The following is a 15,572-nucleotide window of genomic DNA, read 5'->3' as shown; positions in this document are numbered from 1 at the left end:
AAAATAACCAAAGAATAGAAAAAAGGAGAGGAGGCTGCTAAAGAAACTCTCCCAAACACACTGAAATGAAAAAAGAAAATACTAGTGGCCCTACAAAAGAACAAAGTGTGGACTGTTAGATAAGTATTAAAAGAAAAAGAAAGAAAAAAATTAGAGTATGGAGTGGATGGAACAATCTCTATGACCTTCAGGTTTAAAAATCAGGAGAGAGAAAACCTCTTGAAAAATTGGAAAATAGTGCAAGATGAGTGGACAAACATTTGAGAAATGTTAGAAAAACAAAAAAGGAAACAATAAAGAAGCCTCATAATATTAGAATATTATCATGGACTGTGAGTAGTTTACTTACCAATGTTTTAAAGATCATTTCCCATTGTATGTCAAGTTAGCTTTAGGGGAAAAAATAAAACATTAAAAGAAAAACCATTTTCACTAAATGTAAACAAGAGAGAAGAGCAGTTTATGTACAACATAGAGAGCTGGTATAAACACTATCCATCCCTATATTTAGAGAAGTTCAACTAGGATTTGCTGAGGGCGATAGAAATATGTTACATGCAACATCCAAGACCCCCCCCCTCTCTCTCTCTCTCTCTCTCTCTCTCTCTCTTTCTTTCTTTCTCTCTCTCTCTCTCTCTCTCTCTGTCTCTCTCTCTCTCTCTCTCTCTCTCTCTCTCTCTCTCTCTCTCTCTCTCTCTCTCTCTCTCTCTCTCTCTCTCTCCCTCTCTCCCTCTATCCCTCTCTCCCTCTCTCCCTCTCTCTCCCATCCCTCTCCCATCCCTCTCTCCCTCTCTCTCCCATCCCTCTCTCCCTCTCTCCCTCTCTCCCCCCTCCCTCCCTCTCTCCCTCCCTCCCTCCCTCTCTCCCTCTCTCCCTCTCTCCCTCCCTCCCTCCCTCCCTTGGAGCTGGTGTTCTCCCAGCTAGGGTTCATGGATGGTACATTCCACCCTCATTTACTGATGGAAATAATGTAGAAGTCCCTTCCTAAATGCCTTGTCTGATTTCCCTCCAAAACTTTCCCATCACCCTGGCCTTCAGCTGAACCTTTCATGACAGCATAGTTCCATCAGCCAGCCTTCAGCCAGAATTTTTCATTTTGTGACACTCATGTTATCCAGACCCGATAAAGTAACCACCTTAAGATATTTTTGTTTGAAAAGTTTAATAAATGCATTTTACCATAGAGACCATTAGTGTAAACCAGTTTATTATTATTATTATTATTTTCTTCTTCTTTTTACTTTGAATTGTGTACGAACCATGTCAATAAGTACAATTAGTGATTCTACACAATCACTATAGGTTCACTCTGATCTAACACTATATGTTTGGTCCGAAAGTGGTACTGTTGGCGAATTGCACCTCCCATAGGTGCGAGACGCAAATTACTCCTTATCACTGTATTCACATAAGAGAGTTATGTAATGAGTGGAGTAAATTAAATACTCTCAGCAGTTTCTATTTACTTAGGGAACTATTAGTACATATAGACAAGGGAAATGGTTGTAAGAATATATATATATATATATATATATATATATATATATATATATATATATATATATATATATATATATATACATATATATATACATATACATATACATATACATATACATATACATATACATATACATATACATATACATATACATATACATATACATATACATATACATATACATATACATATACATATACATATACATATACATATATATATATATATATATATATATATATATATATATATATATATATATATATATATATATATATTTATATATATGATAGTTCTGCTATTGTATACCCGGACACAGACACATTCACAGGGAAGGATAGGTACAGACACACACCTGCCCTGGGCAGCCGGCGCCCAGTACCCGCGGCGGTGCTGACGCAGCATGCCCTCATTGGTTGTGTCACTCATAGGATACGTGAACTGCACTTACACCTATGCATACAGAATCTTCCACTCACTCATTGTATCATTCATACTTCTGTACTGTTTGGTGGTCTTGCCACAGATTTTGAAAAAATGGAGAACTGTAGATGGCAATATCAGTACAAAACATCCAAGTTATAATGTCCTAGCATGAATGCAACATGGTGGTTCAATTTTGAGAATTTTAGAAACATATGAATTTAGTACAGGGAATTTGAGAACTTACCTAATTTTTCCCATGCTTCACACAGGGGGGAGGAGGGGGAGATGGTCACTGGGTGTTTATAATTTCAAGGAGGATCATATGTTCGTAAACACACACACATAAAGTTTTAAAATATGATTCATCCTCATTTAATAGGCCCACATTGACTTTTATATCTAAAGGAATAAAATATATTTTCTTCAATATTTGTCAATATTAGGAGATTGCAAAGAGAAATGAGTGTAGAGTTGTTGATTAACCATTTGCACCCATTATCTTTACTAAGAAGATAGATATGGTTGGATATTTGTGAATTTATGGTACCTAAGACCTACAGTGACGTCTAAGCATAATAATTTTTATCAGAAATGCATGAAACAGATACCATAGCTTTTACAAGTCTAGACAAAGGCTGCGCAGATAAACGAGTTCAAAATTCCATACAGTTTTTATTTCAGAGCGGGTATTACTGTGTACTATATGTATATGTATATATGTATATATGTATATATATATATATATATATATATATATATATATATATATATATATATATATATATATATATTATATATATATCCCCCCACACACACACACAAACTCGTATCTATGCGCAAAATCATAATCAAATGCCATATGCACGATTGCAAAAAGCAAATGTTCACAAAGGTGAACCTGGGTGCTCATTAACAGTGTACCCCCCCCCCCCTCCCCCCATCTTTGTGACTACTATATATGCATATATAGCTTTATAATTCATAGATCATTGCCTTTCTTACCTTTTCTTTTTTCAGTAACTAAGAGATACCAACACATTTTTTTTCTAAAGTTTCAAGATCTTGAACATTTCAACTGTATTTCTCAATCTCACATTTATTCCAGACACAACCCGCAAGGTCTACCAGAAAAAATTGGTTGTACTGATGGGAGGTACAGTAGAAGAAACGGCAACATACAATGGCGACGTAGATCAAGAAGAGTACTCTGACAGTGAAGAGGAAGGTATGTTACTTTAAAGGCAGGAATTTTGTGTAGTAGAATATACCTAATGAGAATGAAATGGAGCTTTTAATGAATTATCTTGGTGGTGGTCAATATTTTGCCTTTATAAAATCGAGGAACCATGTAAAGCTAAACAGACAGAAGTTAAAAAAAAGAGCATGATTTGTGATTTTCCTTAATTTGGAGCTCAAATGTTTGATATGTGGAAGAAAAAAAGTTTACATTACAATTTCTATTATTTACTTGAAAATCTTTTCATGAAAAAGAGAGGGATATGGATAAAAAGATTAGCCAGATAAAATATAGTAGAAATCAAATATAAAAATTGATGACTAAGAAAAGACAGCCTAAGTTTCTTACAACATATTCTTCTCAGGGCAAAATATGAATATAATAGACAAAAAATCTATCTTTGTAAAGGATGTTAATTTCTTGGTGTTGCAGAGGCTAATATATTCCTTTTTTATTTAACCCTTCGACAGCTATCCCAAGATTGCCCACTTACTAGGTGATGTTGGCAAATTGATAGATTATTAACATTCAGCAATACTTTTTCCTTTAACTTAAGTAATTGACTTTCAAGGAGTGTAATGCAGTTTAACTACATGACACTTTGATATCATTGCAATTTTTAAATATATATCAGGTAGATGCTGGATAGTCCTTGGGTGTTCAGGGCAACCTCCCACCTAAACTCAATAGCAGCAGGTAAAAAAGTTTGGCAAGTGGACATAATCGTGGGATTGTTGGCGCACAATGACAGTTTCCAATTTGTGCCAGGGTTGTACAGTAGTTTGCAAGCAGCATTATGCACCTAAAAACTTTAATTTTGATATGAATTTTAAAAATATTAATATTCTGAAGGATTGTCTTCACCTTAGGTCCTATTACCATAGAAATGCTTCTAAAAGTACTGGAGAAAATCAAGCTTGGTCAGAAGAGCCAACAGTGCAGGAATGATGGTGCTGTGATGCCACCCGCTACTTTGTCCACAAACTGGCAGGGCATATATCAACATGCCACCTGTGGACAAGGAGTTAAGCTGGACTACTGGCTTAGAGTGGCTGTTGGTTGAAGGAGATTTTTATTTATCTTGGTAAATGCTGTCTCATCCTAAAGAGATACTCAGCTATCAACCCCTCTGGAATCTGTATGAACCATTTTTGATATTTTATTCCTGGTAAAGAAGTAAATCCCTATGAACCAGCCAATGCTCCAGCTTGCCTAATCCCCCACCTGCAAAAAAGGCCTGATTTTTTCAAGTTTTAACTTAGGAAATTTTTTGGATACAAAGGTTTCAAGTGCTTTATGCACCAGAAAATGTATATTGAATAATAATAGGGAGAACACTATAGACCCAAGCTTAACAGCATGTAGCATACACATATGCCATCTAGCATTTCAGCCTAGTTTGTCATGGCAAGAATAGATACCATCCAGTATTCCTCTGAGACCAGTAATTATGTAGTTATTAACATTAGGTGTACAATTTGGAAAATAAATAAATAAATAAATCCTTCCTTCCTTCCTTTTCACAGTTGTAGAAGAACCACAGAAGAGCCTGCCTTCCACATCACAACAGTCAGTACCAGTCAGCCTTCCAGTGCAGCCGGAGGTCCGCAAACGAACTTTTATCAGCACAGGTAGTTTTTTCTTTCTTTCTTTTATTATTGTGCTAATTATTTCTGTAATAATGTGTAGACAGGATCATACATTAGATATCAATTGCTAAAAAAGAAATTGTGATGTAGATTTTATTTGAATTTTACTTCTCTGGCTTTCTATATAAATTCCCTTTTTTGTCTTAAATATTTAATAATTTTCTAGTGATTTATAAAAGTAAAACAATGAAAGAAAAATCAAATTGACTCGCAACGACATTCTTCCAGTATGTTGTCTTATTTGCATTTGTTGACCCTCATCAGAGTCAGAGAGAACTGAAATGGTGTTTGACCCTGAACTACATACTCCTTCTCCACGACGCTCTCTCCGCACTGTCTCTTCCACTACCACGTCGTCTGAAAGCTACACATCAAGGAAGATTGTCAACAATGGAAGAAGGTAAGGGATAGTCTTAATTCAAAATTCCCAACCCCTTAAACAAAGATTTGTTGATAGCATATGGATATTGCAGTAGATGGATGATTGCTTGTTTTCTGGTATTTATAACTTTTTTTGGTCTTAAATTTTCTTTATTCTGTCTCTTTCATTGTTGTCTTAGAATTAAGGACATTGACAAATGAACAATCAAAATACAGACTTGGAAGCATTAATTGGATCTTTTTTCCATCTAGTGGGCTTGTGCAAGAAACCATTACAAAATCAGAGGAAGAGGAACCCAGTACTGGTGGCAGCAAGGTGGCTGCGACAGTTCGGTTGTTAGTCAAGTTGATCTTCTTAGCCCTCATTCTTGTTGGTCTTCTCTTTGGATACCAGGTAAGACACTTTTTATATATTGATTATGTAATTTTCTTCATTCTTGGCCCATTACCAGTTAGACTTGGGAATGCTTAGGTGAGAACATGCGATAGAAGATATTGTGAAATTAAAGGTATTTTCTTAACATGATGCTGCCAGGGATGGTATTTTAATGTATCCCATGCCCATTGTGAGTTTAGTTTATTGATTGTCTTCACACATAGCTGGTTTAAAAAATAATTAGTCACCAATAAGCCAATTACAAGTACCACCTATATCACCTGTGTACCTTTTTCCTTAATTTTCAGAAATATTTTATTTTATCTTATATTGTCATTAATAATGTGAATAACACTATAATAATTATGTCTACAATAAGAGCATTGATATTGAAAGCAACCACACCACACGCACACGTACACATACACAAAAAATGAATGATGAAATCAGTTTAGGTCTACTAATTGACTACTTGGTGGCTAAGCACTTGTATACCCATCTGTATGTAGATATATTTCACAAAATACTACACAAACACTATATTTTCCTGGCAGCATTGGTTTAATTTTATTTTTGTTGATGGTGTATCATTGTCATTATAACTATTCTCCGATGTTTGCAGTATCTTGAGAACAACCCCACGGAGAGTCCTTTCAAGCCTATAGAACAGTTAGCTAGACAAGCTCTGGAAGCTGCCGTAGGAGAGGAAGAGGCAGCTAAGGTGGAGGAACCTGCACCAATTCAAGAAGAGGTCCCACCTGCCCAGTCCTAAAGATCTCTGGTACCTGATACCATCCATACCATGACCGTGTATGCATCCTGCCGAAACCCCCTGCCCACAATCCCATGAACAGACCTGGATATTTTTTTTACTGATAAAAGAAAGGAAAGAAAAAAAAATTGGCTGCTCTTGTTTGCCAGGTTGAGTGCAGAAAGATTTCTTAAGAACTTAGAAAACCTTTTTGCTGTAGCCCCTATATAAAATTATTTGTGTACATCTTTACTTAAATTATTCTTTTAATGGGAAATGAATAGTGCTATATTGAAGAGTTCTATAGAGAAGCTGTTTGTTTTAGTTTGTATCTAGTGCAGCGGAGCACATATAAGTTAGACCAGGATTGGGTGCTAATGTTTCCTCCGATCTTTTGAAGTCTCATAGTCAACTAATTATTTTTTATCTCCCTTGTTTTAAGTTCATACTCAACTTTATTATAGGTCAGCATCACAAAAAGATAGTTTGAAAGCAAAAGGCATTTGCAGGTTTTTATTAAAAAAAAAGAAAATTGACTTTTGTTATCTTGTTTTCCATGAAATGGATACACATAAACCACTGACATCAGTGATGCCATTTGTGGTGCCATTCTAAGCATTAATAGATTGTCACAATGGAAACTTTTTGTTGTCCCAACAATATTCAAATTTTCTCTTCCCAATTGGGTTATATAACTGTTTTATACACATTTGTTTGTTATGATCTCCAACTGCTCATTTTATTTCTTACTTAGCCAGATAATATCTGTTGGACATGAATGAAAATATACTTACATTTTTCCCCTCACTTTATATATATCTTGTTTGTTTTATTCAGTTGCATCCTTATTCAAATTGTGCTTAACATCTTTCAAAACCAGTTACTGATGGTAATGATAGACCTTGTATAGAAAAGTTAAATTTGAGGGACCTGATACCAGGATATGGGAAGTGGATTTTGTTTTTATTTTTTTGTTTTTTGTGCTCAAAGGTTGCCCTTATTAGAAATTAGCAGATTTTTTACCCATGAGGAGCAAAGGCTCTATGTTAGTTTCAGTAATATGGTGTGTGTGTGTTTATCTATATATTTTATAGCACTTGTAGGATGATGTACAAGTTTTGCATTAATATAAAAAAAAAAAAACTTTTCTAAAAACAACTTAATGCATGCTTTCTATACACCCGTACAATACTAGTTTGTAAAATAAAAATATGAGAGAGTACAAGGAATGTATCCTGCTATTCTTCTTTTATTTTAACTGTTCAAAGTTGCACAAAGATTCATTATGGATTATTTTCTCTGTGGCAAAAGTTTTATGAGCATGATCTTCAGACTTTCACATTATGGGAATTTTTGTTGCAATATTGTATAGAGTGAGCCATTGCATACTTGCATAACCTGGAATAAATGGATTATTATTACTAAGGATTACAAGTTTTAAGACTAGTACTCCTATCCTTTGTCATATGAAATGTATTTGTCTCCTGTATGTTGTCCGGAGATTAAAGTGTTGATAATTTGTAAGGTGTTTGTTATTTATCAAAGTTCTTCATTTTATGTTAGTTTCCTTTTAATTGCCTCTTAGCTTAGGCCTTATGATGTATAGTGATATCTGATATGGCTTTAAATTGATTGGAAATTTGACTACATATCAAAGGCCACATTTTGTGATTAGTAAGTAGTAAATGTATTGTCAGATTCTTTAACATAAATAATTTGATATAAATCTTGTCTTTCTTCAGTATTCAAACCTTATGAATGTGCTCAATCCTGTCTCAAAAGAATGTTAAAGTAAAAATCCATTTTATCAGACTTGAAACATATACAGTACACTATAAAGTTATCTCTTGATTTTATGTCTTCCCTACTAATGCTGCAGCTTGTGATTATCCCACCCCCCACCCCATACCAATTTTGTTTGGTCTTTTCTTCCCTTTCCTTTTCCTTCACTTCTGCAATCCCTTCTGTCCACTTCCAAATATGTGAGAGCCATTCTGAAAGGATGAAAGACTGGCTTTGTGTTAGTCCTGAATGGCCTCAGGGAGCAATGGGCACAGTATTTCTTAGGTTAATCATCACCCCCCCCCTTCCCATCCCTTGCTTGTCAGTGGGAAGGGGGTTTAGGAGACAGATTGAAGTCCAGTGTAGATCACCCCTACCTTGGACACCAGCCCTTCCCTCAACAAATTTTTCATGGTCTTCTTCTCCCCCTTTATTTGTCCTCTTCTTCATCCCTTTCTGCCCACTTCCTAAGGTGTGAGAGCTGTACTGGAAGGACTAAAGGCTGGCTTTGTGTCAGTTCTGAATGGCTTTCATACTGCATTTGCTATTTCCTTTTTACTCTGTTTACTACCCACAATACTCTACAACCTTTGACATTTAACACATTTTGTCCTAATTATTAACTCATTTTTTTCCCTTTTTTCTACAATACTTTCCTTACCTTGGGGCTTTCCCCCCAAGCCTCGCCCTATTGCTATATTTTAAATACGCCTCTAATGACCTTAGGTGTTGATGTGGCAGAAAATCTTCAATATATAAATAAATCCTAAATGGCATTCATACTCCATTTGCTATCTCATCTATTCCCTTTTCACTACCATACTCACTAACAACACTCCACAATCTTTGACATCTAACATATTTTGTCATAATTGTTAACTCACTTTTAACCATTTTCCTGCAATACTTCATCATAATGTTGTATGACCTTTTATTACCTGGGGCTTTTCCTCCAAGCCTCGCCCTATTGCTATATATTGTATACGCCGCGAATGGCCTTAGATGTCGATGTGGCAGAGAATTTTCAAAAAGTTAAAAATATGGCTTCGGCCCTCAACTGAACGAATTGTGAACGATCTCTTCTTCCTCTCTCCATTTTCTTCTCTTCTCTTCTCCAATCCCTTCTGCTATCCACTTCTTAAAGTGTACAATGTTGAAAGTCTGAATTTATACCAGTCATGAACAACCAAATGGAGCCATAGGTTGTTTAGTTCTCTAGCCCTTATCCCTCAAGGGACCCTGAGGGGTGGATCATTTCTCTCACCAACATACTCTAGGTTTACCATGTCCAGTAATAAAGATCTTGTACCACTATTAGGGGGAATGGGACTTGCCGCTTTATCAACTGGCCCCACTGATTCCACCGGTTCTCTGACTCCAGGGTCTCAGTTGACCAGGACTGTGAATACTACTACTACCCTCTCTACCCTCCTCAACGCCTAATAACACCTCAGTCCAGTCCAAATCATCTACCCAAGACATTACTCAACCTCCAGGAAGCCTCCCTGTGGTGTAAATAAAAGCTGTCGGCGTACTTAAATAAAAGGGGAAAAAAGTTCATAAATTGTTCACAAGGCAACACTGCAGAAGTACATCCGAGCAGCGAGAGAGCGACCAGATGACTGACACCGGTAGTTGCCCGGCGCCCGCACCCCCTCCCAAGGACTGGTTAACGTGTTCATACAGGCACGACACACATACCGCGTATAACACAAGGCATATAACACGTGGCACAATTAACTTACAGGCCCACAATCACATAAGAGTACACTCCATCTTCCAACATCCTCCACTTCCATCATCTACTACCCCCTCTTCCCTTATTACTACTATTATTATCCATCTCTCCGCAGTACTTCTTCACTCAACGCCAATCCCTCTTCCACAAACCCTCCATCCTTATACTACCCCCACCTCTACAAATCTTTTGAGTACTATGTTTAGCCCAGCCAAATAGGATTTATTATGTTGTTATCCCCGCTACAGTCTCATACTCTGATAACACTCCTCTTCCAACAATGCCCCCAAAATAAGTAGGCAAAGTTTCTTTCCGTTACCTACCCCATTTCCTCCTCGCCCAACTGATCACAGAAGACAAGCTAAACGCTCCACCCCATCTTCTACCGCATCCTCTCCTCCATCAACCTCCCCCTCCTTAAGAGGATGTCCATTTTTCTCCCCCTTACTAGAAAACCTTTCTTTCTGAGACTTCCCCAACCAAATCCACACCAGAAACTCGAAGACATTCAAGACTACTGATGCCTACACACTCCATCCATCATCTCTCTGCTCCCATTCCTTCTACACGCTAAGTAACTGCCGACATCCAAGATCCTCTTACTCACGTTCCCCCTACATCCCTTCCTCCGACTCCCTCACAACACATCCCACTCCACATTGTTTCAGCTGCATCATCCCCAAAATAAGTAGGCAAAGTTTCTTTCCGTAGCCTCCCCGAGCGTTCCCGCGCTTGGCACAATTACATCCGAATCCCAAGCTATAGCATTATCACCCTGATTGACTTCACTGGCAAACCCATTCCTACCCAGCTTCATCCTTCCCTCAATACTTGTACCGGGACTTTCTTCATCTCCCCGGCACACTTTCCTGTCTATGACAAGGACTGGTAAGATTGTGAAGACACTCTCCTGCCTTGTAGACTATGATGCAGTATCGATAAAATGCTACACCATTCCCCTTAAAGGCCGCCGTAAGTCCTCCACTAATATTGCGTAGATTACTTTCATTACACATGTTTATATTGCCGGCGAGCCCTTCCCTGTCCAACCACATCAACCGTCAAAGTCAGAATTATTGGTGTCTAGGCCATCCTGCCAAACATAATGTATTTTATAGGGGCTACCCAGTGTTTGCGTCTGAAGTGGCTAGTCTTAGATTCAGTCTCTGAGAGCATGCAGACGAGATTTCTCTCTTCCAATTCCAGTGCTGCCATTCACTTCGCCCCACCTCCTCCCTCCCAAGATGTTTCTACAATTCCCTCAGTATCTCTTCCTTATCCCAATTTTATCCTCTCCCCCTCACAACCAAATTCTTGTCATTCCAGAAACCCTAATCTCTACTTCCCGTTACCTACCCCATTTCCTCCTCGCCCAACTGATCACAGAAGACAAGCTAGCTCCACCCCATCTTCTACCGCATCCTCTCCTCCATCAACCTCCCCCTCCTTAAGAGGATGTCCATTTTTCTCCCCCTTACTAGAAAACCTTTCATTCTCAGACTTCCCCAACCAAATCCACACCAGAAACTCGAAGACATTCAAGACTACTGATGCCTACACACTCCGTCCATCATCTCTCTGCTCCCATTCCTTCTACACGCTAAGTAACTGCCGACATCCAAGATCCTCTTACTCACGTTCCCCCTACTCCCCTTCCTCCGACTCCCTCACAACATATCCCACTCCACATTGTTTCAGCTGCATCATCCCCTTTCCTTCCCCACTTTCTCTTCCGCTTCCCCCTGGATACAATAGTAAACATTTCTTCTGTAACTGTAATCTAATCTGCCTTAAAGCCCCTTTCTCCTTTGCTAATCCCTACCTTACTTTACGGAGAAAAGAAAATCACATTTCTTTCCATTTTAATCCCTCCCTTCTTGAACTGCCATACGACTTCTGACGGGCAACATATTTAATCATTAACTAGCTCCCTCTTTACCCTTTTCACTTTTACACCTTTCTGTAATGCTACATGACCTCAGATGTCTAGCACATTTATTTTGCTTTATAACCATTAACCATTAATCTCTCCCAGCACACTTTAGTCTCCTCCTCCTGCACAGTCTTCTTCATTTTCTACACCCACCTCTCTTAATACTACTATTCATCCTTATTGTCTTCCTGACAGTACTGCCTAACTCGACATCACTCCCTCTTCCTCCCTTCCTCGTCCTTCTACTATTTCCTTTTGAGTACTCTCTTTAGCCTGCTCTGCTCCTCTCCCTTTATCCCAGTGTATCTTCCCCCTACCCTTTATCATCCTACCTCTACTCCCTCTCTCTCTCGCTCAAATTCTTTTATTATTCTAAATCCAGATACTCCAATCTCTTCCACTTCCCGGGTGCCTACCACTCCTCATTTTGCCTCTCGCAGTTTAAACGTTGTAGCGCATTCTCTCCTACGCTCACTTTTTCATCTGCTCCTCAGAGATCCGTCCCCTCTTCTCCTCATAAGAAACTTTCGTTTCACCATCCCCATTATCCGTAGTTGCTGACGGAACTGATGTTCTCAGCAATCAGCCCCACAGTTCTAAATAGGATTAGCACCTTTGACAATGTTTTTGCAAGTGCTTTGTGAGTCAGCAAGAATCTGCCAAAGAAGATATAAAGAAGAGGGTCTATACTTCTTCAAGCTATTCGGAATGCGGAATAGGCAGTCTAATTTGGCTGTTACACTGTGGGCCTCCAGCTGAATATATTTGAGCAGCCATTGCATCGTTGCCTGGAACTTTTTTCATGGAACATTTGGTTGACGGCGTCAGCAACTTCGTCGTCGATCGATGAAATTAATTTCGTTGTTGACTGCTGGCCGACGAGGGGTAATTATGTACACTCATAGTGTTCAACCCAACGCTCAAGGGCCTTGATCTTATCTGGGATGAACATTTCGCAACAAGCATTGGATCTGGTAGGTCCATAAATATTCTTGAGTACGCTGTAGAAGCCTGTTCGGTCTTTACGATTGGACTACAATTAGATTTCTACTTGCTGAACCAGTCATTCTGCATTCCTCGTAGTTCATGCTAGACATTTCATTTAATGTTCTTAAATGCAGTCTGGGCAGATAATGATGCTGGGATGTGCTGAACTTCTTTATGCAGGCGGTGCTTTGTCTAGAGATGAGCTCCAATGCTTTCGTCACTATTAAACCAATTCTTATGTTTGCAATTCAACATTGTCATTGCCTTACGTATGTTGCAATTTGCTGGCAATTTTATTCACTTGTGCTTTTGTAATTGACTTACTTGTTGAGGTGTATTTCCACAGTGAGCCCTCGGTAGATCTTTACACATCATTTGCATACAAGCAAATGGTGGTCAGTCCAACACTCCGCTCCACTTAGGTAATATTGTCCTGGCGATCGCTTTGCCTGACGATGACATAAAGTAAATGCCAGTGCTTTGAGCAAAGATGCATCCATGATGTCTTGTTACGTTTTGGAAGCCCAATGAGCAGGTCATGAGACATGCACATTTCTAGCAAGAGTAATCCATTGCAGTTGCTGTTTCCTACACCATGCCTTCCCAATACACATCCCAAGTTACATGGTCAGTTCCGACTCATTGAACCTAAAAAGATGAGATTGTCTGCTTTGGGAACTGAAGAAATCGTGGATCTCAAGTCTTCATAGAACTGTAACTTAGTGCCGTCTGGATTAGTCATTGTTAGAGCATAGACACTTATAATAGTTGGCTTAGGTTTCCAGGGCAAGAGGTAGACGCAGCAATATCAGTCGATCTCTAACCCCCCAGAAGCTGCAGCCACCCTGGAGACGAGATTGGATTTACTGCCAAAGCCAACTCCCGCCCACGGCGTTGTCCTTCAGAATGACCTCTCCACTAAAGGGTATATTCGAAACCATGGTCTGTGAGCTGTCCTTCCTCTGCAAAACACGTTCCACTTAGTGCTGCAATCGCGATGTAGTAGTGTTGCAGTTCTTTAGCAACCAAAGCGGTTCTGCGCAGAGGTACTCTGGCGCCTATGCGATCTAGAAGAGTATGTACATTCCAAACACCCAATATGATCGTTTTCGTTTTCGACATGTTTCATTAAAGGCCCTGTCAGCCGCGGCCTGCTGATAAGGAAAAAGGGAGGCAGGAAGTGTCTAGGACACCTTTTCAAACCCTTCCCACTTTCAACAGAAGTAAGTAGTGCAACCCTAAAAACAGCTGCCTTTTCACTCGGGTGGCTACCGAATTTACAATTTGGTTTACTATGTGGTTGTCTCAAAGAGACAACCACATAGTGCGATCCGCCTTCGTGCACGTTTGTGGCTACGTCTGTCAGCAGCAGATGTCGACTGACCCATCCACACTGATTGCAAGGAAAGCATATGGATTGTGCAAGTTTAATTGCCGGCGACCTGATTATGCACAGGTTATTAATACCGGATTGCCTGTTTACTGGTAGCAGCATTACTGACCTAGAATATATATATATATATATATATATATATATATATATATATATATATATATATATACACGTGTGTGTGTGTGCGCGCGTGTGCGTGGGCATGTGCGTACATTCATTCATATATATACATATATATATATATACATATATATATATATATGTGTGTGTGTGTGTGTGTGTGTGTGTGTGTGTGTGTGTGTGTGTGTGTGTGTGTGTGTGTGTGTGTGTGTGTGTGTGTGTGTGTGTGTGTACAGATCCACTTTAGTACATATTTACATTTATATATGCATGCATAAGTATATGTATATATACATTATAAAAATATATAAATGCATAAGCATACACATTTGTCGGTGTGCGTATATTTATGTTTATGTTTATATAATAAACAGGTGTATTCATACATATATACAAATATTTATGTGTATGTATATATATTTTATATATATTAATATATATACACATACACACGCGCGCGCGCATACATCCACGCAAAGATACAAAAGAGGATAACAGACAACGTCTCATGCCAATGCCTCCAAAGTGACATCGAGAACTTATTCAAGTGGAGTTGTACATGGAAAATGGAATTCAATGCCAATAAATGCCACGTAGTCAGGTTTGGAAAAGTAGAAATCGCCCACTATTCCAATACAAATTAGGGGACGCAGTATTGGACACAGCTGACAGGGAAAAAGATCTTGGGATAATCATAAATAGAAACCTAAATCTAAATGACCATATAAATGAAAAGGTCCACAAAATGTTAGGACTGATTGCCAACATGAAGAGGGCATTCGTGTATGTGGACGAAGATATGGTAAGGAAGATTATTAAAGCAATCATAAGACCAAGTCTTGAGTACGGTGCAGTGGTATGGAGTCCACACTTAAAAAAAGATATTGACAAACTGGAAAGAGTCCAAAGAGCGGCGACAAGATGGGCACCTTCCCTAAGAGATCTGAGTTACGAAGAGAGACTACAGAAATTAGGACTTACTACCTTGGAAGAAAGAAGGAAAAGGAAGGACATGATTATGCTTTTCAACTGCATTACAGGAAGAGTGAAGAAAGATAAGGATGACTTTTTGATCTTGAACACAAGAAGAATATATATATATATATATATATATATATATATATATATATATATATATATATATATATATATATATTTTTTTTTTTTATGTATATACATGTATTGTATATATGTATATGGATATATATACATACATATATGTATATGTATATATACATACATACATGCATATATGTATACATATATATACACATGCATACGTAAATCGTATTTTTTTT

At 38.2% G+C, this 15,572-nt stretch overlaps 1 protein-coding gene across 1 annotated transcript in view; it reads left to right on the top strand.

Moving 5' to 3' along the window:
• Window positions 1–7,845, top strand: part of LOC113819668 (lamina-associated polypeptide 2, isoforms beta/delta/epsilon/gamma) — a 32,115-nt gene extending 24,270 nt beyond the window's left edge. Inside the window, exons 3-7 of the mRNA XM_070123603.1 lie at window positions 3,033–3,152; window positions 4,691–4,795; window positions 5,078–5,213; window positions 5,447–5,588; window positions 6,193–7,845. Of these exons, the coding sequence (XP_069979704.1) occupies window positions 3,033–3,152; window positions 4,691–4,795; window positions 5,078–5,213; window positions 5,447–5,588; window positions 6,193–6,342 (653 nt within the window). The 3' untranslated portion in view covers window positions 6,343–7,845. The remainder of the gene's footprint in view (window positions 1–3,032; window positions 3,153–4,690; window positions 4,796–5,077; window positions 5,214–5,446; window positions 5,589–6,192) is intronic.
• The last annotated feature ends 7,727 nt before the right edge of the window (window positions 7,846–15,572 follow it).

The sequence above is a fragment of the Penaeus vannamei genome, chromosome 1 (assembly GCF_042767895.1).
Source record: "Penaeus vannamei isolate JL-2024 chromosome 1, ASM4276789v1, whole genome shotgun sequence".
Lineage (NCBI taxonomy): Eukaryota > Metazoa > Arthropoda > Malacostraca > Decapoda > Penaeidae > Penaeus > Penaeus vannamei.
Note: the sequence above shows the minus strand (reverse complement) of the source record. Positions and strands in the feature narration are given on the sequence as shown.